The sequence below is a fragment of the Hermetia illucens genome, chromosome 6 (assembly GCF_905115235.1).
Source record: "Hermetia illucens chromosome 6, iHerIll2.2.curated.20191125, whole genome shotgun sequence".
Taxonomy (NCBI): Eukaryota; Metazoa; Arthropoda; class Insecta; order Diptera; family Stratiomyidae; genus Hermetia; species Hermetia illucens.
This window is the reverse complement of record NC_051854.1, coordinates 81,180,451-81,206,267: the sequence shown is the minus strand read 5'-3', so window position 1 is coordinate 81,206,267 and position 25,817 is coordinate 81,180,451. Positions and strand designations below refer to the sequence as shown.

At 42.6% G+C, this 25,817-nt stretch overlaps 1 protein-coding gene across 3 annotated transcripts in view; it reads left to right on the top strand.

Moving 5' to 3' along the window:
* The window catches only part of LOC119660213 (neuroligin-4, Y-linked), a 329,531-nt gene that overhangs the window by 48,319 nt on the left and 255,395 nt on the right, over positions 1-25,817 (top strand). For all 3 annotated transcript variants that reach the window (XM_038068648.1, XM_038068647.1, XM_038068649.1), the window contains exon 2: positions 21,989-22,568. In XM_038068648.1, coding sequence (XP_037924576.1) covers positions 22,321-22,568 — 248 coding nt within the window. In that variant the 5' untranslated portion in view covers positions 21,989-22,320. The remainder of the gene's footprint in view (positions 1-21,988; positions 22,569-25,817) is intronic.

Sequence of the window (25,817 nt, the reverse complement as noted above, 5' to 3'; positions counted from 1 at the left end):
ATTTCTTTGTTGTCACTTTTGGGTCACCAATTTCTGGTGAATTAAAATCACACAATATAATAAATATTTGTTTACCTCGCTCCAAACTGATCACTTTCGAACACTAGTGACGTTATGTTGCATTACGGGAGACTAAAGCAGTTTTCGTTAGTCGGAGCATATTAATAAACGAATTTTGGACCTCGATACTTGCCGGTGTGAATACTCGAGTTCGATGAATAGTGGAGGAAGTTAAGCATTATGAGGAGTAGTCAGTTCTTAGATGGGGTACATGTATAGCTTCTATTGACTTTTTATGGCGTTCAAGATCGGGTCTACTTTTCGTACCTATTATTACTTCTTCTTTTAATGCACTGTTCTCAAGTCTTCCGCTCTACGTGTGTCGTCAATCCGAGACCCCTTTTTCATTTCTTTGTTTCAATTTCTCTCGCATTCATATTCGGGAATCTTGTGTAAATTGGCCCCCCGCCCCTGTTTTTCATAGTTCCTGAAATTTTCCAGTCTCTCTTGGTCGTTGGTACATGCAACTATAAAGGACATATCTAGAGATTCATCCAACTCATATTAGACCACTCCATACAAGCATTTACTCTTCACCCTAATATCGTTTGTCAGTTATGATAAAACGTGACGCTGTTGCGTTTGGTGATACGTTCCTTCCTACAAGCGCTGGCATTACACTTTTATAAAGAAGTGAATAATTTCCAAAAAGTTCTTGATCTTATCTTAAGCAGTACCTATTTGCTTTTATACTACGGAAAACAAGTCGCTGGTTTTGTAGAAATACATATATTTGCAAGCGTGATTCTATGTAAATGAAAACTACTTAGTCTGCAGTATTTTGAGATGTTTTCAAGTACAAAATTCCACAGGAAGTTGTGCATTACGCAAATAAATAAATTTGCTTTTTATTTGGGGAATACTAAGATAAGAGGGTCGCCTAGATACTGTCACACAACTCTCTTCATCAAAAAATCCTAAAAGGAAAAAGCTTCATGCAGCAAACACAATTTCTGGAGCGTCCTCCGGATAAAGTTTTCCCAGTTCCATATGCAAAGCGTTTGGGAATAGTCGGAAAAATCTTTTTCAATGAACATGTGGTGCATATACATACGTATGCGCTGAGATGCATATTTGAATGTTGGCAGGGACATAGATACAACCAAATTGAGAGACGAAGCGAAGGAAGTTGAAAGAGTGACTACCGTACCCTGGAATCAATTTAGGAACATTTAAAACCCGAAGCGACAGGAGCTGGATGGAAAGCTTGAAGGAAGTTTACAAAGTGCAACATTGCTTCAAACTCAACTTCCTGCAATGGCAAGACTGCCATTTCACAAAGTATCTGTAGATAAAGGATTATGGCTGACAGTTCTGGGAACCACATATGAGCGTTGTCTTCACATTTCACAGAGAAAATTTTCTCATGGACGACCTGGTTTTTTGTGGCTTCATTCCTATTATCGCTTATATTGTGCCAACCTGAATTATGACTTTTGTTTCTCCTTCTTTGCGTTGACAAATCTCTTAATACCCACTGAACCCATAATTTTTACTGAAAACACCCCAGGGTAACATCCCACATACAAACGACAATGGGATATTGACGGTAATTTCGCTAACACTTCCTTCCTCTGGAGTAAAAACATCCAAAGGAATTGAGGGCGCAAAGTTACTTTTGCTGTTTTAACTGTCCGCATACAAAAATAATGACTGGAGACTATGCATTTCAAAAGGGTTTTGACCGGGCTATGTCCCGAAAAAACACGCCATACACATTTGTAACGAAGAACTTGTCACTTCCTTCCGACTGGGTAGAAATGAGTCCTGACGTCGACAAGGATAAAGCCGTGTTCCGTCTCTATTTGTATTCAGGTTTTTTTTCATTTTATGTCTGTCTTCCGTTCTTCCGCTGCAGACAAAGCCGCTATCAATGCAGCTTGTGCCTAGTACGTTCCTATGTCGGCTTTTCAAAAACTTTTGGCTACTCTAGCTCGACCGTTCCGCAGACTGCATTCCCATTTCGCTTCCTATACATGTTGTTACGTACAAATTCCATATGCAGCAATGAATGCATTTGCAAGCATACTTCGCTTATATGCAGGACTGAATGAGGCTTCTGCAGGCCGACGTGTCTACTTGAAGCCATATGTCCATAAATATGTGCAATGTTGCTACTGACAAATTGCGAGGCAAAACTGAAATGATAGTTCCTTGCTTTTTATGAACGCATTCCTATGCTGAGCTTAGCCATTTTCGCCATTACCACAGGGTGGCGGTGTTTGCAGTCATCACTGCTGTCCAGTGTTCTGTGGCTGCATGTACCGATGCCAACTGACTTATTCACAATTTAAATGGAAAGTTTTTTGTGCATTAAGGTGGAAACTAAGTGAGTCAACTTGGATAACCGCACGGCGTACATATCCACTTATTTCCAGTTGGCTCCAATTAAACTAATAATTTGTTTCTACGATTTTATATTGCGGGTCGAGAGAGAAACCCAAGAGTTGTTAATTAGAGCTGGTTCAGTGACCCGAACCTTAGCTCTAGCCTTAGAAATCAGGATAACCTATCACACAGGAGTGCCACATCTAATAAAAGATACAAAATGATGCATATGATAACTGTGCAGATCTGCGGAAAAATCTGTCAAACTACCCCTGTAGCTTGATACCCCAGTCACTTTAGTAATGTAGTGGTTTTCCATCGTCTTGAATGTTCAGGCCAATATTCTATAATGAGCTCCTATCAGCGCGAATTACGTGACCCCGTCATTAAAGACGCCTTGTGCAATATTTCATCGGTGGCTGCAACTCCATATCATTCGCGGATGTACAATACTTATTTCGTGTGTGGTCGTCAACATCGATACGGTACCAGATCTTCGTTTCAGTCACTGCAAGGCGGCATTCATCATCTATAGTAGTCCGCAGTCAGAATCATAGAAGGTAGGGCGAAAGACACTGCGTTGATTTTTAATTCTAGACGTTGTTGATCTAAATTACGCATCTTCGACTAAGTGACGTTGATAGGGGAACTAATTTTATAGAGGCGGTGTCGGTGGTTGATCACTCTGATCCGAGATACTTAGCCCTCAGTAGAGCACTGCCACTGACACTGATAGTAACTGTTTCATTTGAGCCTGTTTTCAAAAATGGCATGGTATTGTATTCAGATTTCGTTGGAGACCGTTCGATGTCCAGCATCATCATCACTTTTGGAAAACAGGTAACAAAGACGAGTAAAATTCCTACTTGAAATCATCATATCATATAATGGGTAACTTTTTATGTAAAACGAAACCTTATTAAAATCGATGTCTGCCTGTCTGTCACACGCCCTTTCCCCCAAAACAGCTACATCGATTCAAACCAAATTTGGAGGACATATGGGAACTATGAAATCCGTCCGTTATCAACTGGATGCGGACTTGGGACTCCCAAATTACTTCGACTTGGTCTAGGTTTAAACTTAAGACGGATTTCATTTCAAAATTTAATCGCATTCATGTCGTGTTTGTGATTATATATAAATGGAGTGATTACCACCGGTCGCTACTTTCGGTCACGCTGCTTCCAGGGCAGAGGCCAGGCAGCGTTTGTTGAGTTGCCTATGCCCTGGACGATACCGTCAGTCAAGATTTTTGATAAATTTGAGTGTTTAACCCAAAAAGAGGAATCTGTGGACCACAAGGTAGGAAGAAAATCGCTTCCCAAGTGGTCCGGTCCTCCACCAAGTGGATGCGGAATCAGGACTCCTAGCATCGTCAACTATTTAATCGCTAGCGTACAGTCAGTGACATAAATTTGCGCGGAATTTAAAGGAGGTTCCCAATACATGCAAAGGTGGGCATCTAAAAAAAAATGTCAACCAATATAATCATGCGGGTATCAAGTGTAAAACCTCGATTAGTATAGGGTTGAGGAAAAAGAAATGTCGTATTTTGGCAATAGATGGCGACACTGAAACATATCTTGTGTTGTACTTATCGCATCGGGTCATACTGAGATTTGAAGACGACAATCTGTGCTACAAGTCTCTCTTTGACAGTTTTATGATCGTACGTTTCAGTCTCAAGTTATAGTGCGTCAAAGATGGAGTCCACCAAGCAAGAAATTCGTCATATTTTACGTTTTTGCTACCTGAGAGGTGAAAATGCAACGAAGGCGGCCGAAAAAATTTGTGAAGTTTATAGGCTCGATACTGTAACGATTCGCACAGCACAGCGTTGGTTCGATCGATTTTGTTCTGGTGTAGTGGATGTATGGAAGATACACCGCGTACTGGTAGGCGAACGTCGTAGAAACCGATAAAATCGTCGAAATCATCCAAGTGGACCGGCATGTGAGCATTCGCTTGATTGGCCAGGAACTGGATATAGACCATAAAACCGTTTCGAACTATTTGCAGAAGATTGGATTCCAAAAAAAGCAGGATGTTTGGGTGCCACACAAGTTGACGCAAAAAAATCTCTTGGACTGAATCAACGCCTGCGATGCGCTGCTGAAACGGTACGAATTCGACCCATTTTTGAAGCGGATGGTGATAAAAAGTGGATCACGTACGACAACCTCAAGCAAAAACATCGTGGTCGAAGCACGGCGAGCCGGCCCAAACCATCGTCAAACCCGGATTCACGGCCAGGAAGGTTTTGTGTTTGATGGGATTGGAAGGGAATCATCCACTATGAGCTGCTCAACTATGGCCACAACCTCAATTGGGTCCTCTACTGTGAGCAACTCGACCGTTTGAAGCAGGCGATTGACCAGAAGCGGCCAGAATTGGTCAATAGGAATGGTGTTGTGTTCCACCAGGACAACGCTCGGCCTCACACATTTTTGATAACCCGCCAGAAGCTACGGGAGCTCGGATGGGATGTCCTATTGCACCCACCGTATAGTCCGAACCTGGCACCAAGTGATTACCATCTATTTCGGTCCAGGCAAAAGGCTCTTGGTGCTGCTAAGTTCGACTGAAAAGAGGCTTGCGAAAACTGGCTGTCTGAGTTTTTTGCAAATAAGGATGGGGGTTTATAAGGGGGGGATAATTAATTTGCCTTCTAAATGGCAACAAGTTTGCGAACAAAACGACGCATATTTGACGTCAATCGGAGAATTCTAAGTATGTTAAATAAAACGTCAAACTTCGATCACAAATACGACGTTTCTTTTTTCCCAACCCAATACTTCCCGAAATTGATATTAGTTTTGACAAAATGCAAGTAAGGAGTCAAAATATGCTCACTTAAAGTGCAGCAGTATAAAGGACAGTATCATCACCATCAAAGGCGCAACAACCGGTATTCGATCAAGGCCTGCCTTAGTTAGGAACTACAAACAGCCCGGCTATGTGCCGAGGTCCACCAATTTCATATCCCTAAAAGCTGTCTGGTGTTCTGACCTACATCATCGCTCCATCTCAGGCAGGGTCTGTCTCGTCTTCCTTTTCTACCATTTCCCCTATAGATTTTTCGGGTGGGATCATCCTCATGCATACAAATTAAGTGATCCGCCCACAGCAACCTATTAAGGCGAGTTTTATCCACAACCGGACGGTCATGGTATCGCTCATAGATTTCGTCGTCATGTAAGCTACGGAATCGTCCATCCTCATGTAGGGGGCCAAAAATTCTTTGGAGGATTCTTCTCTCGAACGCGGCCAAGAGTTCGCAATTTTTCTTGCTAAGAACCCAAATTTCCGAGGAATACATGAGGACTGGCAAGATCATAGTCTTGTACAGTAAGAGTTTTGACCTTATGGTGAAACGTTTCGAGCGGAACAGTTTGTTTTTTTTTTCATAATGTGAATATCGTCAGCATATGTCAGTAGTTGGCTGGACTTGAAGACGTTGGTGCCTCTCGCATTGACATCAGCATCGCGAATCACTTTCTCTAGGACCAAGTTGAATGATAGGGCATCCCCTTTGCGCAAATGCTTCTTCATTGTCGGCTGCTTGATAGAAATGCTTTTGATTGCATAATAAAAAACTAAAGTACATAGCATTGTGATGTCAATTGCATAAAAAGGAAAGGTGAACGATCATTTTAGTGTTTCCTGTTCACCCAAGTAATAAGCTCACAGCAGCAAGACAAACAAAAGACCGACACAGATACCCATGATGACTGGAATTCGAACCCAGAGCAGCGAGGTTGAGAGACTGTCGCTTTATTCTCTCAATCGGCGCGCCGTCATTTTACGGTTATTTTCATATTCTAAAATAGTATTCTAACAAGTCGGGAAACCAAAAGCTGGATGCTTCAGGTATGAAAGCTTTTGTGTATTTCTTTTATAAAAACATTTGAGTGTGAATTTGTCCCATTAGTGCGTAGCACGTATGCATATATTATGTGGGAGTATCCACTTTCGGGTCATATGCTCATTCATAGTCTTGAATTTGTAAAGAAACGACAAATTTAACCTATTATAACTTTGTTAGTGATAGTGCTATTTCCACCAAACTTGATAGGATCATGTTATAGCCTACATTACTGCAAAATTTCGTGGTGGTAGGATGAACTTAAGGGGGTTGTGTAACCAATTACTAAATATTACAATAATGTACTATTATTAACTGTATTTGAAAGGATATCGGTATGTAAGGAATTTTAGAGCCTAGGTACCATATAGTGGCAACCTCTTGATTTTTTTCAGATTTTTCGGTTGGGTAGTTTCAGAGAATAGGCCGGTTAAATAAATTATCATTTTCTACCCCCCAAACTCCCCACCTTTACACCAAATGGCTTCAGAAAGTACTAACCGAGACCTTTCATTTGATACCCCACATGACTATAGTTGATGAAAAAAAATGTACACCCCCCTTCTGCATGTATGGGGACTCCCCCTTGTATAACTCACTGTATGCGTGAGCGTTCGCAGTTCCCATCTTTCCACCAAATTTGGTGTCAATCCCTATAACCGTCTCCGAGAAAAATGGATGTGACGGACAGGCAGACAGACAGACAGACAGACAGAAAACCCATTTTAATAAGGTTTTGTTTTACATAAAATCTTAAAAATGGCAGAGGGAGTAGAAAATGAATTGTCGAAGGATGGATGAAGAGATACAATGTGTCAAGATAGATGGCCGAAACCTTTTCAATTTGAAACAGAAAAGTATATGTGGAATTGAAGCTTAATTACAGATTTTCTTAGCACGTCCGGCGTAAAGGTGAACAAGTCTAATTTAGAAGCTTCCAAATTTAGGCGAATATTTAGCCTGCTACTGACGAGATAAAGAAAGTCATTGACCTAAGCTTGGACGTCGAGGTAGCAAAATTTCGTCTCTCCTGAAACGTTTTTTGTAACCCTTCACTCCTCGCTTTACGATGGAATTGACCCACCCTTGGTGCTTTAAAGAAGCTTTTGAGTGAAAATTTCAATTCTAGATGATGTAACCATAGATATGTTATTCTTAACAATCCCAATAAAGGGGTTTCGTCTTTGATCCCGCTCGTCTTCTTATATAGTCCGGCTTGCTGCGTTCCTACTGAAAATAAGTTACAAAGAAGAAACGATGGAATAGCAACTTTGGACCTTAAGGGGGTTGTGGCGCGTCAGGATTCGCGGCATTCGAAATTTATTTCGAATGTCACGAATACCAGCGGACAGATAACGCCACCTGCGCTCCACTCAGTTCAGACCTGTCTACAAGAGTGAGGAATAGAGTAGGTGGCGAGAAACGTCAGATAAAAAATAATAATAAGAAAAAAGAGTTAAGAAGATAGTTGGCAGTCATTGTAAAAGGAACGAATTTTGTGCAGAAAGTAGTTACGGACGGAAATCAGTATAATTTCTAATATCCCTGAATTATAATAGGAGTACTTTTGTGAAATTGTGAATTGAACGTTGTTAAATACAAGCTCCTAAATTGGTGACCCCGACGTGATATGAACACGCAACCGAGGAATCTCGCTTGTTTTTGGAGAAATTTGCATTTCTCAACGTTTAGGTATAAACCGACCTCAAGGAGACGTTGAAAAATGCACTCGAGATGGGCTAAGTGCTCAGACTCAGTGGAAGAAGCGACTAAAACATCATCCAAATATACGAAACAGAAATCAAGGTTTCGCAGGACTGAGTGAATGAACCTTTGAAAGGTTTGCGCCGCATTGCACAATCCGAAAGTCATTCGGGTGAACTCGAAGAGTCCAAAGGGTGTACATATTGCCGTCTTTGGAATGTCTTCAGGAGCTACTGGGATTTGGTGATAATAATAATAATAATCGTTGGCACAACAATCCATGTTGGATCAGGGCCTTGAAGTGTGTTAGAGCACTTCATTCAAGACCGTAACGGTACACTAGGAGGCAATGTGGTCAGCATTGCGCTCGCCCGAGATTATTACCCTGATTTGACTCAGGTACTCATTCACAGCTGAGTCGACTGGTGTCCGACGTCAAATCACGATACAAATCCCACCGCCACCAGCGAGATTTGAACCGCGACCTTCCGTACGACAGCCTTGCGCTCTAACCACTCAGCTATCCGGACAAACAACGGATTTGGTGATAAGCCTTGGTTAAGTCCAAGGTCGAAAAGATGCGGCAATTCGCGAGGTGATGCGCAAAGTCGTGGATGCGTGGAATTGGATATCGGTCAGGAACAGTCTGTGCATTTAGCCTTCTGTAGTCACCACATGGGCGCCATTCGCCGTTTGGCTTAGGGAACATATGCAGTGGGGAAGACCAACAGCTGTTTGAGGGCCTGCAGATACCCTGTTGAACGAGTTGTTCAAACTCTTTCCGTGCAATAGCCAGTTTCTGGGATGGTAGAGGACGCACCTTCGAGAAGATCGGGGAACCAGTAGTGATAATGTGGTTCTGCACGTTGTACTTCACTGGTTTGGAGAGACTACACTCGGTAGTAATCTGGCTGAACTTTTGGAGAAGTGCCCGAACACGAGAGTCGGTAATGTCTTCTAAAAGAACGGAAAGATTATTGCCGGGGTTGGATTCCCCGCCGGGGAGCCAGATGTGGCGCGGCAGGATTCGCGGCATTCGAAATTTATTTCGAATGTCGCGAATACCACCGGACAGATGACGCCACCGGCGCTCCACTGTAGAAACATGAAAAAGTATGTTTTTAAGGTTCTACCCATTTATTCAACAAACACCGAGAAGGTCGAGAGAAAGAGTGCCTGAAAGAGTCGGATGGCGTCGAATTTATATTCTTACCAACCCATATAGTGACGTTACTTTGTTGTGCATATCAGCTGTTGAAAGGCGTTGCCATGTTGGTGTTGTCATGTCATTACCATGTCGCTACACTGCTCCCTCCTGAGTAGTTTTGACGGTTAACGGCTGGAAAACTACGTATCGAATATTACTCGCCTCTCACTCGCTGGTTTCGCTCTTGGTAATACATACGTTTTGGCAGCCAAACTTATTGGTCGTTGGGCTGCTTCCGTTGGATCAGATGTTACTTCGAAATAGGCAGGTTTTAGTCGCTCGACGCTGATATTTGTTGCTTTGCCCTGAATTTCCATTTTAAAAACGTTGTCGGAAAGTCTTTCTAACACCTTATATGGTCCTTCGTACGGATGCTCTAGCGGCTTCTTCACTCGATCAATCCGCACGAACACGTGTGAGCATGTAGAAAGGTCCTTGTGGACGAACACCTTCCTTCTATCATGTCGAGAGATTGGCGTTGCACGAACTTGCGTCATATGGTGACGAAATTTCTCAACGAAAAATTTCGGATCGGGAGGCAATTCCTCGTCAAGAAAGAACTCTCCAGGAATGCTAATCGTTGTCCCATAGACTAGCTCAGCAGCTGTTGCGCCAATATCCTCCTTAACGCTTGTACGAAGACCGAGCAAAACCTTTGGCAAAACTTCGACCCATTCACGGTTGTTGTGGCACATAATAGCTGCTTTCAACGATCGGTGCCATCGCTCAATCAAACCGTTAGAAGCAGGATGGTATGCAGTGGTTCGAATCTTTTTGCAACCCACTAAGTGTGTCAGCGACTGGAAGATCAAGGATTCGAACTGGGATCCTTCGTCCGATGTTAATATAGTAGGTGCTCCAAATCGTGAAATCCAGTTGGTGTAGAATGCGTCTGCGATAACATCTGCCGTAATTGATCGTATCGGAACCGCTTCAGGCCATCTCGTAGATCTATCGATCATAGTCAATACATACGAGTGACCTTGTGATTGCGTTAGCGGTCCGACAATATCGATATGTACGTGACTGAATCTCGTGTCCGGCATATCGATTTGGCCATGCGATGGTTTTGCATGTCGTCCAATCTTACTTCGTTGACACGCTAGACATGTTCATGCCCACTCGAGAATGTCCTTGGACATACTAGGCCAGACATATTTTCGGCAAATCAGCTTCTTCGTGACGCGTCCGCTTTGATGAGATAGTCGGTGAGTAATCTCAAATATTCTCCTCCTGAGAAGTATTGGGATATACGGCCGTATTTGGGAAGTTGACACGTCGCAGTACAACATTGTATCCTTGTCGTCAACTCGCAACTTTTTCAAATCCAAGGTCGTTTCAGAACGTAGTAGATGTTGGAGTTCCTCATCGTTTCGTTGCGCTGTAGCTAATTCTTCGGGCGTTATGGCAACCGGCAATGTAACAGCACTAATTCGGGACAAGGCGTCTGCTGTAACGTTTTCCTCGCCAGTGACGTATATGATATTGGTCGAGAATTGGCCGATATAGTCCAGTTGCCTTAATTGCCGTGGACTAGCTTTATCGGCTTTCTGTTGGAAGGCAAACGTTATCGGCTTATGATCGGTTTTGATTAATAACGGACGACCTTCGACCATGTAGCGAAAAAACTTGACTGCACTGTAGATTGCTTGGGGTTCTCGATCGTAAGTGCTGTACCTACGTTGTGTATCGGAGAACTTCTTCGAAAAGAACCCGAGCGGTTCCCAAACATCGTTGTTCCACTGTTCGAGAACTGCTCCCATAGCCGTGTCCGATGCGTCTGATTTGATGGCCAATGGTGCATTCTCAATGGGATGTCGTAGTAACGCAGCGTTGGCAATTTGCTGTTTGCACTTTTCAAATGAGACATCTGCTCGTGGATTCCATTCGATTTTGCGTTTATCCCGTTTCCTTCCACCAATGAGATACTCGTGGAGAGGCGCTTGAATTTCGGCTGCATTCTGCAACGATTTTCTATAGAAATTAACAGCTCCTAGAAATCGTCGCAAATCGGCAATTGTTGACGGTTTTCCGAAATTCAAAATGGTTTCCACTCGTCCTGGAAGGGGCTTGATGCCATTTTCGCTCACCAAATATCCTAAATATTCGGCAGAAGATGTTCCAAAGCTGCATTTATCGACATTGATGGATAATCCGTATTCACGGAGTCGATTAAATATCGTCAATAAGTGCTTCCGATGCTCCTCGTTCGATTTAGAAGCGATAAGAATGTCATCGATGTATGCATAGCAAAAGTCCAATCCGCGGAGTGCATGATCAATGTACCGCTGGAAAGTTTGTGCGGCATTACGTAGACCGAACGTCATTACTCGGAACTCAAAAAGCCCAAAAGGAGTAATGACAGCTGTTTTGGGAATGTCCTCGGGTGCTACAGGAATCTGGTGGTATGCTCTCGTCAGATCAATCGTGGAAAATACCTTGCATCCACTCAGTTTGTGCGCAAAGTCACTAATGTGAGCGATGGGGTACTTATCTGGGACGGTGATAGCGTTCAAACGCCGATAATCTCCACATGGTCTCCATTGTCCGTTTTTCTTCCGTACCAAGTGTAACGGGCTCGCCCATGGGCTACTCGATGGTTGGCAAACTCCCTGTTGTAGCATGTAGTCAAATTCGGCCTTTGCTTCGCGCAGTTTTTCGGGCGTTAATCGTCTGGGTCGGTCAAAAACAGGCGGTCCTTTAGTCAGGATATGGTGGTAGATATCATGAGCCATCACTTTCGCTCCGTCAGATGGAATTGTGATGTCGACAAAATCTCTCAGAATGTCATGATAACTTTCGCTAGACTTCAGTGTTGTCATACCACAAATTATGGTGCCGGTGAGCTTTGCGATGCAGGATAAGTTGGTCATTTCGTCGATTATCTTCCTCCTGCGTAGGTCCACTAATAAGCCATAATGGTGCAGCAAATCGACACCGATTATTGGTTGTCGAACATCCGCTAAAACGAACCTCCAGGTAAACGGTCGTCGTAAGCCGAAGTCGAGCGTTATGATGCGATGTCCATATGTTTTAATCGGCGTATTGTTGGCGGCATAAAGCTGAAATTACATTGGCGTGTGCTGATTTTTGTCTTTAGGCAAAACTGAAATATCAGCACCGGTATCCACCAGTAAATGCATGCCGCTTTTCCGATCGAGTACTAATAATCGGCTGGGTTTACTGTGAGAGGGGTCGTCCTCGACCGCCGAAATTCGGGACGACGAATTTAGTTTTCCGAAGTCGCGGAATTATTTTGCCACTTACATGGCGGTCGGCAATTACGCGCTTGTTTCCCAAACCGTTGATGAAAGAAGTAAAACCCTCGATTCCGTGAACCTGATCTTTGCCTTCTGGTGCTCCGTTGTTTGGATCGGGACCGGTTGCGTGTCGTGATTTCCAGTCGGTCAATTCGGCTCAATATTTGCTCCAAGACATCATTTTCCGTGGATGCCTTCTGAACGGTAGAAATGCAAAGCAGTTGTTGCATCTCGATCATTAAATCCGCCATTTTCGCCAATTTATCGACATCTGCTTCGTTAGAAATCGCTAACACCATTCGAATATTTTCAACGATCTTAGCATGGCGTCAGTTACCTGCTCTCCGCCAGTGTTTCGCAAGTCCTGCAGGTAATGCGATGGTCTCTTTCCTTCCAAATTCTTCCTTTGGAAAAGTCGTCGCAGCTTGGATTCGGCGGACTCTGCAAATGCTGCCAATATCCTCTCCTTCACGGCTTCGTACTTATTTGTTGCCGGAGGATTGCGTGCTATCGAGATCACATGCGGAAGGATTTCCGGCTCGGCAAATTGTATCACGTACTTAAATCTTGTTTCGTCCGACGTGATGTGATTAGTGTGGAACGCAGCCTCTACCTGCTCAAACCAAAATGCCGGGTCGGGTCGATAAAATGACGGAAATTTTTGTATGCGTGCCGCTTCCACGAATACGCCTGCTGGTCGATTAGCTATCGGCGGCCGGAAATCACTCTGAAGGGTTTTTTTCGGCGTCTCTGGCGATTTGGATTCGGTGACCATTTTGAAACTCGCGCTTGGTGTCGATTAAACGTATGGAAATTTAAGATCACTGCACTTTTTATTTTAACTCTAGTCGTCCGGGTCACCAATGTAGAAACATGAAAAAGTGTTTTTAAGGTTCTACCCATTTATTCAACAAACACCGAGAAGGTCGAGAGAAAGAGTGCCTGAAAGAGTCGGATGGCGTCGAATTTATATCCTTGCCGATCCATATAGTGACGTTACTTTGTTGAGCATATCAGCTGTTGAAAGGCGTTGCCATGTTGGTGCTGTCATGTCATTACCATGTCGCTACACCACTCAGTTCAGACCTCGCTACAAGAGTGAGGAACAGAGTAGGTGGCGAGAAACGTCAGATAAAAAAAAATTTAGGAGCTTGTATTTCACAGCGTTCAATTCACAATTTCAAAAAAGTGCTCCTATTATAATTCAGGGATATTAGAAATTATACTGATTTCCGTCCGTAACTATTTTCTTTCTGCACAAAACTCTTTCCTTTTACAATGACTGCCAACTATCTTCTTAACTCTTTTTTCTTATTATTATTTTTTATCTGACGTTTCTCGCCACCTACTCTATTCCTCACTCTTGTAGCGAGGTCTGAACTGAGTGGAGCGCCGGTGGCGTAATCTGTCCACTGGTATTCGCGACATTCGAAATAAATTTCGAATGCCGCGAATCCTGCCGCGCCACAGGGTCATCCCGTTTGTCGGATCCGCGGAATCGATTTGTTTTCTGGAAGAACGCTAAGGTTTTTGGGCTGGGTATAGCAGATTAATGGTCAGTTAAGATTTCGTGGCTAAAAATCGAATTCTACTTTTTAAATGCGTTTTTCTCGAAACTGGATGTAGAAAATCGGTTGCCACCATAGCCCAAAATATATCCAACGGAATTCTTTGAAATTTTAACGACTTATTCACAACATATTTCTACGGTCCGCAAACTAGGATAATTGCGATTTTTATTCTTAACGAATGAAGCCTTGGAAAAACACCAAAATTCGCAAAAAAAGTTTAACACGGCACCAACAATTTAGCTCCTTTTGGAGATGGGTGTATAAATTGCTCTATATTTCAATAACGAACTATGCTATCGAGCTGGAAAAACTACTATATATAGAAAAATTTGTTTTTGTATCTTTATCAATTTCTTCACAAAAAAATATCTAAAAAAAGTGAAAAAACGGCCTTCATACGGGATGACCCCCTTAAATTATGCTCATTTCTGGACAAGAGTGGGGAAAACTGACTTTAGAGCCAGTACTAGCCCTAGTACTTGGTTACTAAATCATAACGTCTATCCAAGAAAACAATGCTCATCAAATTTAATTTTTTTACATTAATATTCCATGACCTTCTCCTAATTCTCTTCTGTCTGAGTAAACTCCTCAGAATTCGGGAGTAAATGTTTTGGTCCATAATTTACTTAAATTCCCATTAAATCTTTATTTTGTAAAAGATATATTATACCCCATGCCGTAAAGAGAATATTCTTTGGAATGAAACAATATCTTTTTAATAGATTTTACATAAATATACCCATACCAGTAACGAAAGGTTTACTGGAGAACATACATACAAAATGACGAGGAACACAAGAGGATGATTCAATTTTTTTTGTTAAAACAATGTAGACCAATTCACAGCTCAAATATTTTCATTGGTTTCCGGGCTGGGGGATAATTTCTCAAACCAATTGTATGCGTGTATATGAAAGACAGAGCTCCAGCTTGAATATAATGTAGAGATACAAATTCATCCTCTCAAACAGGGATCCTGACAAACAAAAGAAGATAATAAACAGCTATATGAAGCCAGGTATACTTGGCATGATGTCGAAAATAACGTTTGCATGTATGAAAGATATCTCAATTTAAGTTGAACAAAATGTACCTATATACATATATGTATATACACATGGGTACCTGCATTATTCTGTCGGTAAACGAAATCCTTTATGTTGATGCTCGCACAGTGTGTACTCTGAATTCTGTAGTGCTTTATAGCACGTTCTGAAGACCGCTTTCATACACACGTGAAGTGAATTTTCAAAATCAAATATTTTGAAAGGTAAAATGGAGAAGGAAATATTTTTGAAAGGTTTGTCTTCAACGTTTACAGAAGAGCCCTTCATACTAGTTCCAAATTTGATGGCGATCGTGCATTGGAAATACAATGCAAGGGATAGACTCAAATGCAACAATAAATACAATGGGAACCTTTACATTCCTACCCAGCTCTCTTCTTAGCTTCTCTAAACCAAACCTGAAGCCATAAGAAACTAAAATGAACGTCTACTATATAGTGTTAGTCCTGTAAAGTTTTGCAGTTTTGTAACGAACCCTACACAGCATTAATGCATAGCTGCTTATATTGAATACTTCCATTTTGCCTTACTATTGTGCTATTGCTGCCGATTCGGGCAACTGAATGAAATAGTGCTGATAAAGTATGGGCAGATTTGTTATTGTACCGTCAGAAAATTTCGAGGGGTTACAATATATCCCAGATTGCTTTGCGCTAGTTCCAGTAAAATAAAAGAACCGATTGGAAAATGGACATGGAAATATCTAAGTAGCTCAGCGCTGCGATTGATTAGTAAACCGTTTCATCGTGAAAAATTAAGTACTGTCGGGTCAACTTCATCGTCTTCATTACATACCCATCACAAATAGGTCAATCCTATGCCGAGAATGAGGCTTCCTGACAATTACTTGGGGCCAGCTGGCATGTTATAAGATAACCAACAAAGAAGTAAAGAAAGTTCATCAGAAAGATCATAACGATAGTCGTGACGGCGAGGAAGCCACTAGCGCACACAGGATACTGAATCCTTTTCTTCTATCAACGGCAAGAACAGTAATTTGTTTATCAACAGACGAAACAATGTCAGAAAGATAGCAAGACTATTTCGAGCAAATTTCAAAGGAGAAAACATAACAGTCTCAACTAGATCTTGGTGTTGACATAATTTAATTTAAAGATTTTAGATAAGCCAGCGAGAGCGGATCTAGCGTTGTTAGTGTGTCAAGCAGTATTCAGTTCGGTGGCACTGTCGACACGAATCACGCTTCCTAAATATAACAAATCGAGAAGCCGGAAGTTGGACGCATCAGGTATAAAAGGTTTTGTGTATTTCTTTTATAAAGCCATTGAGTGTGCATTTGTTCCATTGGCACATAGCACGTAATAAAAGCATATATTATGTGAGAATATCCACTTTCATTTGATATTGACATTCTCCCCACCTTTCTAATAAATGTCAAAAAGACCGGCTTCGGAAAGTACTAACCGATACCTTTCATAGTATGGTAAAAAAAAATTTACACAGACCTTTTGTATATTTGAAATAATAAAAAAAAATATTTTTCCAATTCGCTAGTCTTGATTTTTATTTGTAAATACCGGGAACCACTTGTTCCCTTTATCAGTGGTAACAAGTCCTTTGTATGTATTAAATTTGACGTGGAAGGATGTTACTCGTCCTTCCCTACGAGAAAAATGCGTGTGACAGGCAGACACACACACAGTAAACCAATATTAATAAGTTTTTGTTTGACACAAAACCTTATCAATTGACCAACGCTTCTAATGCTCTGCTGCAAATATTGTGACTGCAATGACCCTTTAGAGTGAGAGCCTTGGTTTTGTTGGTCTTTGCCTTCACTCTAACTCTATTTGCCTCTCTTTCCACAATTAGGCTTTTGCGCAAGGTGACCAGGTGAGAGAGCAAACAGATGTCAGGATCGTAGTCAAGGTGTTCGAGGAAAGATGTCATAGTCCATTAAACTGATGCAGGTCCTCCGAATAAGCCAGCATGAAGAACATCACGAAGAACGGCGCAACAACCGGTGTCCGGTTGACACCGTGGTTTTCCGCCGACGTCCACATTTTTTATATCCCTGGTGTCCTAAACTACGCCATCGCTTCATCTTGGGCAGGGTCTGTCTCGTCGGATTCTTTTCTCGAACAGCAGAATGGGGCAGCCGAGAAACGAACACAAGAGGACGTATATTACCCGAAGCTCTTTCTCGTCTGAATCTTATAGTTCCTAACACTGACTGCGTGAACACTTTCCGAAAGAGATAAATGGGGTCCGTGATAGGTGCCATTTTTGTTAGCGATGTTTTAGCTAAGGATCTCCAGTAGTATGTCAGTCAAGAATATACACATAGCACATCATGCATGGTACACGAATGAAATGGTCTCGGGCGAGAGCTGAAAGGTGGGCAGCTAATAAGTTTCACGAGGAGATTTTCGAAAAAGTTTTGCAGCAAAATACAGCGCTTCAAGGAGGCGCAGAAGATAAAGCTTTACAGATCGGCAAAAAGTTGCGGCGAGCATGTGACGTCTTCATGCCAAGGTGTGTTGTATCCCAAAAGCGAGTTGCAAACTTTTGGTGAAACTCTGAAATCGGACAATGCCGCAAGGCCTGCCTCAAGGCCAAGGCCGAGCCGTCGACTCTTTATTTCGAAGCTGGTCAGTTCGTTCCTACTGTATGCAGCCCCAGAATAGACAGACGCACTGAAAAATATATCAAATAAGAGAAAGATTGGAGCTGCGTATCGTATAAGTGTACTTCGACCATGTTGCGCTTACAGAACACTATCCAGTGAAGCAGCTTGCGTAATAGCCGGAATGGTCTCGATTGAGATTCTGGCGAAAGAAAGACAACAACTTTACGATCGAGCGTATCTCACCGGAGAATCTTCTGCCCGTCCGCGACAGTTACGACGAACTAAAACTGTCGCGGAATGGCAGGAAAAGTGGGATGAGTCGCTGGACTCACAAAATCATATGGAATATCCAGAAATGGATAGGGCGACCCCACGCGAGGTACGTTTTCGACCTACCTCAACTCTTGAACGGACACGGAGACTATCCAGCATATCTGTATCGATTTGGGCGTGATGATTCGCCATATTGGCCAAAGTGCCAAATATTGCAGAGGACGCAGGACACAATTTTTTCTATTGCCCCAGATTCGAAACCCAAAGGGCTACATTGGAAGCTACAACCGGGTAGCACTTTACATCCGAAAATATAATGGAACTTATGGTGAAAGCAAAGGGAATATGGACAAGCAGACAGACAGACAGGCTAGCAGGGAGCAGGCATGTGAGATAATAAACAGGTCAGAGTTAAGTGAAGAGGTGCCTAAGGTAATGGAATTATAGAGGCTATCAGACGTGTCGGTGTGGAAAGTATATTTCGGTTCTCGTTATCGAAAAAAAAGGAATATCCTCCAAGAACCTCAAGTCAGACTTCAACAGTACAGATGGTATGTCGCTAGTAAGGCAACGCTGACACATAGCTGGCTGGATAGCCAAGCTGCGTTAAAATTTACCAGCAAATTAGTAGATTTCTAAGACTTGATGAGGACTGCATTGGTGCGTGCCAGTAACTAATGCCAGTCAGAAGACATTGAAGGAAGCAGAGCATTGATCTTTTTTATCATGACAAGGCATTGTGCAATCGTGGCGAATATGAATGAGGCAAAGAAGACATGCGCTCGCGAATGTCCGTAGCATGCCACTTGATCGTGGACTATATAGATGAAGTGCTGGTTGCTTCCGTAAAAGCGTTTCCTAGTGAATGGAGTCGTTGTCGCCTAAGAAGCAAATTGGGGAGGACGCTGTTTTCTTCGGTTGCTGTAGTGGCCTGCATTAATTATCGCAAATGGGCCTTTTTATCAGCTGAAGTCGTGGTCTCAACTAAGTATATTGTTTGCAATTCTATTGGCTGGACAAAACTTGCTATCTTTTTCATAGTCAAGTTTTTAAATAGATAACGAACGCACACAGGATATCGAACACTTCTGTTGCATTAATGACAACATCGAGTTTAGAACCGCCCATGACAGCATAGCCAGGGTAAACCTGTACACGGCCATCAGAGAATTCGGTATCCCGACGAAATTGATAAGACTGACTAAGTTGAGCCTGACCAATGTGCGAGGCCAAATAAAAGCAGCAGGATCACTCTTGAGACTATTCAACATCAACAACAGTCTATGACAAGGGGATGCCCTATCATGCGTCCTCTTCAATCTGGCCCTGGAGAAAGTGGTTCGCGATGCTAATGTAAATGAAAGAGGTACCAACCTCTTCAAGTCCACCCAACTACTGGCCTATGCTGACGATATCGACATCATATGAGGAACAACCCGAAATGTACAGTCTACTTTCATCCAGATCGAACATACAGCGCAAGATCTTGGGCTGCATATTAATGAAAGCTAGATGAAGTTCATAGTGGCAACGTCAACGCCAAAACCAAAAGAATGAACAACATGGAATCGCACTGGTTAAACGAAAGCAATGAAGATAGGAGACTACAACTTTGAGACCGTTGAAAATTTCTCCTATCTAGGGTCGAAAATCACAACCGATAACAGCTATGACGATGAAATCCGCGCACGGTTGTTGGCAGCTAATAGTTCCTATTTCAGGTTACAAAAACTGTTTCGCAAGAAACGTCTCACCATACGGTCAAAGCTTTTACTGTGCAAGACTATGATCTTACCAGTCCTTTTGTATTCCTCGGAGGCTTGGGTTCTTAGCAAAAAAAACAAAAAATGTGAACTCTTGGCTCTTGGAGAAGAATCCCCCGAAGAATTTTGGCCCTCTACAGAAGGATGGACGATTCCGTAGCCTACATAACGACGAAATCTATGAGCGATACCACGGCAGTCCGGTTGTGGATAAAATCCGGCTCAACAGGTTGCTGGCGGCGGGCCACTTAATCGGTATGGATGAGGATGATCCATCCCGGAAAGTCTTTAAGGGCAATATCTATGGTGGAAAACGAGACAGACTCGCCTGAGATGAACCGATGGCGTAGGCCAAGACGCCAGACAGCTTTTAGGTATATCGAATTGGTGGAGCCCGGCGCAAAACCGGGATGTCTGGAGTCCCGCCGTTGAATGAAAAGAACGGTACTTTCCTTACCAACTATCGAGTCGCAACGGATAGATGACGAGAATACTTCGAGCAGATTTCAACTGAAGAATTTGCTCATCCTCCACTTCCACAATCATTGCCGACATTTGCAGCTGTTCGACCTGTTAGGGCAACTGAAGTTGAGGAGGCAATGAAACGAATGAAATCGCAGATCGCCACAGGGCCTGACGACACCGCCACTGAGCTCTGGAAATCGAAGAGCTGGGACCCAATACTCTCAGTAAATTCTTTAATTGGGTTACTCAAGAAGGTGGAACATTATCTGTCTGGCAAGAAAGTACCTCTGTACGAATATGGAAAATGAATGGTAGTCCAACAGAATGTTCAAATTACCGTCCGATCTGGTTAGTTTCCCAACCATGAAAATTTTTGAACACCTTCTTGACGAACATTCTTGAAGTAACAATGAATCAAGCCGGATTTGTTAAAAACTGCGGAACTATTGACGCAATACACGCTGCACGGTTACTCATGGGGAAACACCGTGAGAAGCATCGGCCTCTTTACATTGCATTTCTGGATCTAGAGAAAGCATTTGACCGTGTGCCACACGAACTCATCTGGTATGCTTTACAACAACACTTAGTGCTAGAAGAACTCGTGCGCCAGGTTCAACTGCTCTACCACGATCCGAAAAGAAAAGTTCGAAGTGTGACGGGTGTATCAAAACCACTTCGTGTCCCTGTTGGTATTCGTCAAGGAACCGCCCTCTCACCACTTCTCTTCCAATGTCCCGCGCTATACACTGCTTTATGCAGATGACGTTTTCCTAGCATGTGATAGCAAAAATGATCTCGAGCAACTTGTCCAAAAATGGAACGATCGCCTCATGTAACACGGTCTCAGATTGAATCTAAGCAAAACTGCAATTTTGACGACCGATTCCCAGTCATTGTCAGTGTCAGTGATCTGCTGCGATTTAAATGTCTCAAGTCAACGCTATCAACCAATGGCAAACTGCATTGTGAAGTTGCTTCACGCATTAACGCAACCTGGATGAAGTGGCATTCCACAACTGGTGTTCTTTGTGATCGACGTAGCAACGAACGTCTCAAATCTAAAATTAACTGAAATGTCGTCCGTCCTGCCACCGTCTATAATTCTGAGTGTTGGCCGACTATAAAAGACAATGAACGGCGTTTTGCGTTAATGGAGACGAAGATGTTGCATTGAACTAGTGGCATGACACGTTATGATCACATCCGAAATGGGGATATCCGCGATCGTTATGGGATTGCACCGATCGTGGAAAAATTGCGTGAGAGGCGTCTTCGATTGTATGGTCTGGATTGTATTGGTCATCGAAATCGATGGTAAACCACCAAAAGTCCGGCCGAAACAACGGTGGCTCGATACACTGAATGGGGATTTAAAAGCCTCGAGATTGGCATGTGATAGAGCCAAATGGCGAAACCAATCACGACGAGCCGACCCCGCTTGTGAACGGAACAAAGGCAGATGAAAAAGAAGAAGATAATCTTATCTGGGGGCTATAGAAATTGATCTTGTTTTTGTTAAACCATTGTCGTTTTGTTTACGATAACTCGCCTACGTTTCGATACTTTATGTCCAACCAACTATAATGTGAATTTATCTACAAATATTCCATGTGGTCCCCTTGGAGCCATTTTTAGCGCAAACTTTAGCTCATCCTTGCAAGAGTCCTTCAACATCTATCATACAGGAAATTTCGGCAAACCTCCCCCTGCTGCTTGAGATGAATCATTACGTTTCCAAATTTATATTTCCCTGGTCATCATTTTGATTTATTCTTTCTATTCATTCTCTGCGTAAGCTCCATTGAACCGTAAATTTACCTTTTCAGATTGTTGCTTGCCTGTGTGGTCAGCTCGGCACCGATGATTTGTCGACCGAAAGTAATTGATCAATATCAGCGGAATGGACTGATGGAGCCTGGAATTATAACTCATGGAAATTTCAACGAACTTTCCGATTGAAAGAGACGAGATTTATTGTTCTGCTACAATCGTCCGCCATGACAAATTGCACACTCTCCAGCGATGCGCGGATGATAAAAACCGAAATAATATCATTCGCCGACACAATACCATGGCTCCACTCATAGTATTAAATCTGAAAAATTAGAACGTGTATAACTAGGATTGAACCGTAATTTAAGTAGTCAACGAAAGAAGGATGGATGCGAAGATGATTTGTAGAACGAATTCAGTTTTGATCCTTCTGATTTTTTGCACACTGTGTCAACTAACATCGAGCTCAACGGCGAATCTTTATAAAAATATGAGACCAGGACATCGAATAGTGCAAACACGCTACGGAAAACTTCATGGCGTCATCCTGCCACTGGACCATTTTAGATATTTACGATCTGTGGAAGCGTTCCTGGGCGTCCCGTATGCAACACCACCAACGAAATCTAACAGGTACGTAACTCAGTTTTAATAGGGCTTTATCTTTTCCTTGGAAGTTTATTGAAAACGAAGCGTCCTTTTCCGACATTTTGCAAACTTCACCCTAGTAATTGCTATTTACTGTAATAGGTAAATCTATAAAGCCAACCAGAGAAATTTCACTCAGTAAAGTGGTCAATGGAGTTGCTTCATCAAAATACCGTGGTTCATGGAACAAATCATTCCAAACTGTTCAAATATTCGCATTCCTTTCCGTACCCAGAACTCAATCGACGTTATTTCTATGAATCTTCCAAAATACCTCATACCTTTCTATTCAAGTTTAACCACTTACGACATTCCAACACAGTCTGAGGTTCCTTCACAAGCGGAAAGTTGCAAATAGCGACGAATCGTAATGCCTCGTCCGTGAAAGGTCTCTTTGAAAGTTTGTTACTTCCAATTAAATTCGAATCAGCTTCGTTATACCGCAATAAACTACACAATTCCCGCACTATGCCAACTTCTGATTTATTTTCAGTTTCCTTAATACCCTTTTGAAATGCGATACAGTTGAGTTTTCCCACATCATCGGTCGTAGTCAACGTATCCAAGTAACTCAAATGAAACATCCCTAGCCCTCGAGGACTTCCTATTGTGAGCAGCCTCATAGGGTAGCAATAACATACCAATATACATAGTCTTCCTTCTCTTCAAGGAATTGGTCCGATGTGTATTTGGAAAGATATAATTGAAAAGCAAACACAATGGGGAAACCCGAAGAAAAGTTCAGGCGAAATAAATGTATACGAGTATGAACAACTGCCAAGATGGAGTTATAAGCATATTTCAGAATAATGAGGTCGCTTCAAAAGAGGTAACCGTAGATAAGGACATGCCTAGCTTTTTAGCGATTATGTTTCAAGCTGTTTTTCTCCTTTAGTCCTTTTGTTCGCGGCAAATTGTTTTTCGACTATTGGATTACCTTGAGATTAACAATAGAAGAAGTGAAGTATTGAATTGAATCTATTGATGGTAAATTCAGTATTTGCCAGTGCTTTCTTTGGTTTACGTAAAAATATGAAGAGAATAAAGCATACGAAAAAGGATCATCATTTACTTTGAAAAGGGAAGAATAATTTCGCAGCAGATGGAGGTCCTTAGCCATTGGTTACAATTCCTGTGACTCACTTCTTAACTTCCAGTTTGCTCTTATTGGGGTTTGTCGCAATTTGGTTAAAGGAGCCATCTATCTGCTTTTTGAAAATTCCAGACTGGCAACTGCCGGAACGCATGGTTGGGAAAACTGGGTATTAAGCGACCATGCTTTCTGTTCTGATACTATCCTTCGTGTTCCGCTTCCACTCTACCTACCAGGCGTGGCTTAAGTATTAAAGCGTTCAGCGCGCTATATTTCTTCCGATTTCAACATCTCTCTAATAATATTTAGCGAAGTTACGCTGTAACCACAATATCCCGTCTTTAATTGAGGGAAGACCGCGGACCGTCTTTCTTTCACTGAGAAAGGTGCTAATAGGATCCCAAGCCAATATGGTGCAGGAAATGCTGAGGGCTTAGTTCATAAATGAGAGAATGATGTATAATATGTGTACTCTGAACAAATTGCCACCTTCAATTTTAAGTTGGACCCTTACTCTGGCCAGACTACCCAGGGTGCACAGACGAAGATATTAAAGGAAGAGGTGTTGATGCCAGGTACATTATCGGAAGACGAGCCGTTGGCGTTTAGGCAGGAAATCGTAGCCTTCGGGGGCAACACAATCGGTGTCAACAGGAGGGACTTCGTAGAACGAGGTGGCAGATGGACTAGTGGTCAAGTCTGAAGGTACCCCAAAGAACAAAATCCGATACTGTCGACAAGCGAGGGTGAAAATGAACCCCCAAACTCAAAGCGATTGCCGACGAATACAATAACAAACACATGGAAAACCAGTAGAACATGAAACCTACCGCCTTCAAATGCAATCAATTCCTGGATAAATTCGAACAGAAAAACAACTGTGCAAGAGCTTAGACGCCAAGAAATCATAGAGCGACGTCGCTGGAATCACCTACGTATCCCCTGTCCAATGGCAATTCCGCTAATGGCAAATAGGTGATACAGATCAGGCTATCAAAGGTGATCATCGCGCATCTCCTAACGGCAAGCGAGAAAAAGGTAGATGCATAGATAGATGCAGCTTTGATACCTACCAGATTATCCGTGGATTCAACGTCATAGCTCCTTCGAAAGGCGCGAAACTCAAAGATATCATAGTATGCCAAAGGAAATACACATATTTATTTATTCCATAACTAGGACGACAGTAATTGGATCAGACCTAAATCAAGTATCATTCTAGGCCTGCCTTAAGAAACTCCATACATCCCGGCGTTACGCCCAGGTCCACCAATTCGATCTCCCTGAAAATAGTCAGGCTTCCTGACCTACGCCATTGTTCCATCTCAGGCAGGGTCTGCTTCGTCTTGCTTTTCTATCATAGATATTGTCCTTATAGACTTTCCGGGCTGGATCATCCTCCTCCATACGGATTAAGTGTCCCGCCCACTGTAACCTATTGAGCCGCTGATAGATTTCGTCGTTATGTAGTCTACGAAATCGTCCAGCCTCATGTAGGGGGCCAAAAATTCTTCGGAGAATTCTTCTCTCGAACGAGGCCTAGAGTTCGAAATTTTTTTTGCAAAGAGCCCAAGTCTCCGAGGAGAGTTGGCCATGGGGACTGGCAAGATCATTGTTTTGTACAGTAAAAACTTTGACCCTATAGTGAAACGTTTCGAGCGGAACAGTTTTTGTAAGTTGGAATAGGCTTTGTTGGCTGCCATCAACCTTCCGTGGATTTCATTGTCATAGCTGTTATCGGTTATGATTTAATGTTGTTAGTTGGTGGGTTCTTGGTACCACCAAATACTTCATGATGTGCCGTCCTAGATCAACGCGCCGCGTGTTCGATCAGGATGAAAGCAGTTTGTACGTCTCGGGTTGTTCTTCCCATGATGTCAATATCGTGAGGGTACGTCAGTAGTTGGGTGGAGTTAAAGAGGATGTTGCTTCTCAATGCATGATGGGGCATTCCCTTGTCTTAGACTGTTGTTGATGTTGAATGGTCTCGAGAGTGATCCTGCTGTTTTTATCAGGCGTTGCGTATTGGTCTGGGTCAACCTAGTTAGTCTTATGAATTTGGTCGGGGTACACTCTGGCTATGCTATCATAGACGTCCTTAAAGTCGGTGAAACTATGGTGCAACTGAGGTTCATTTTCCA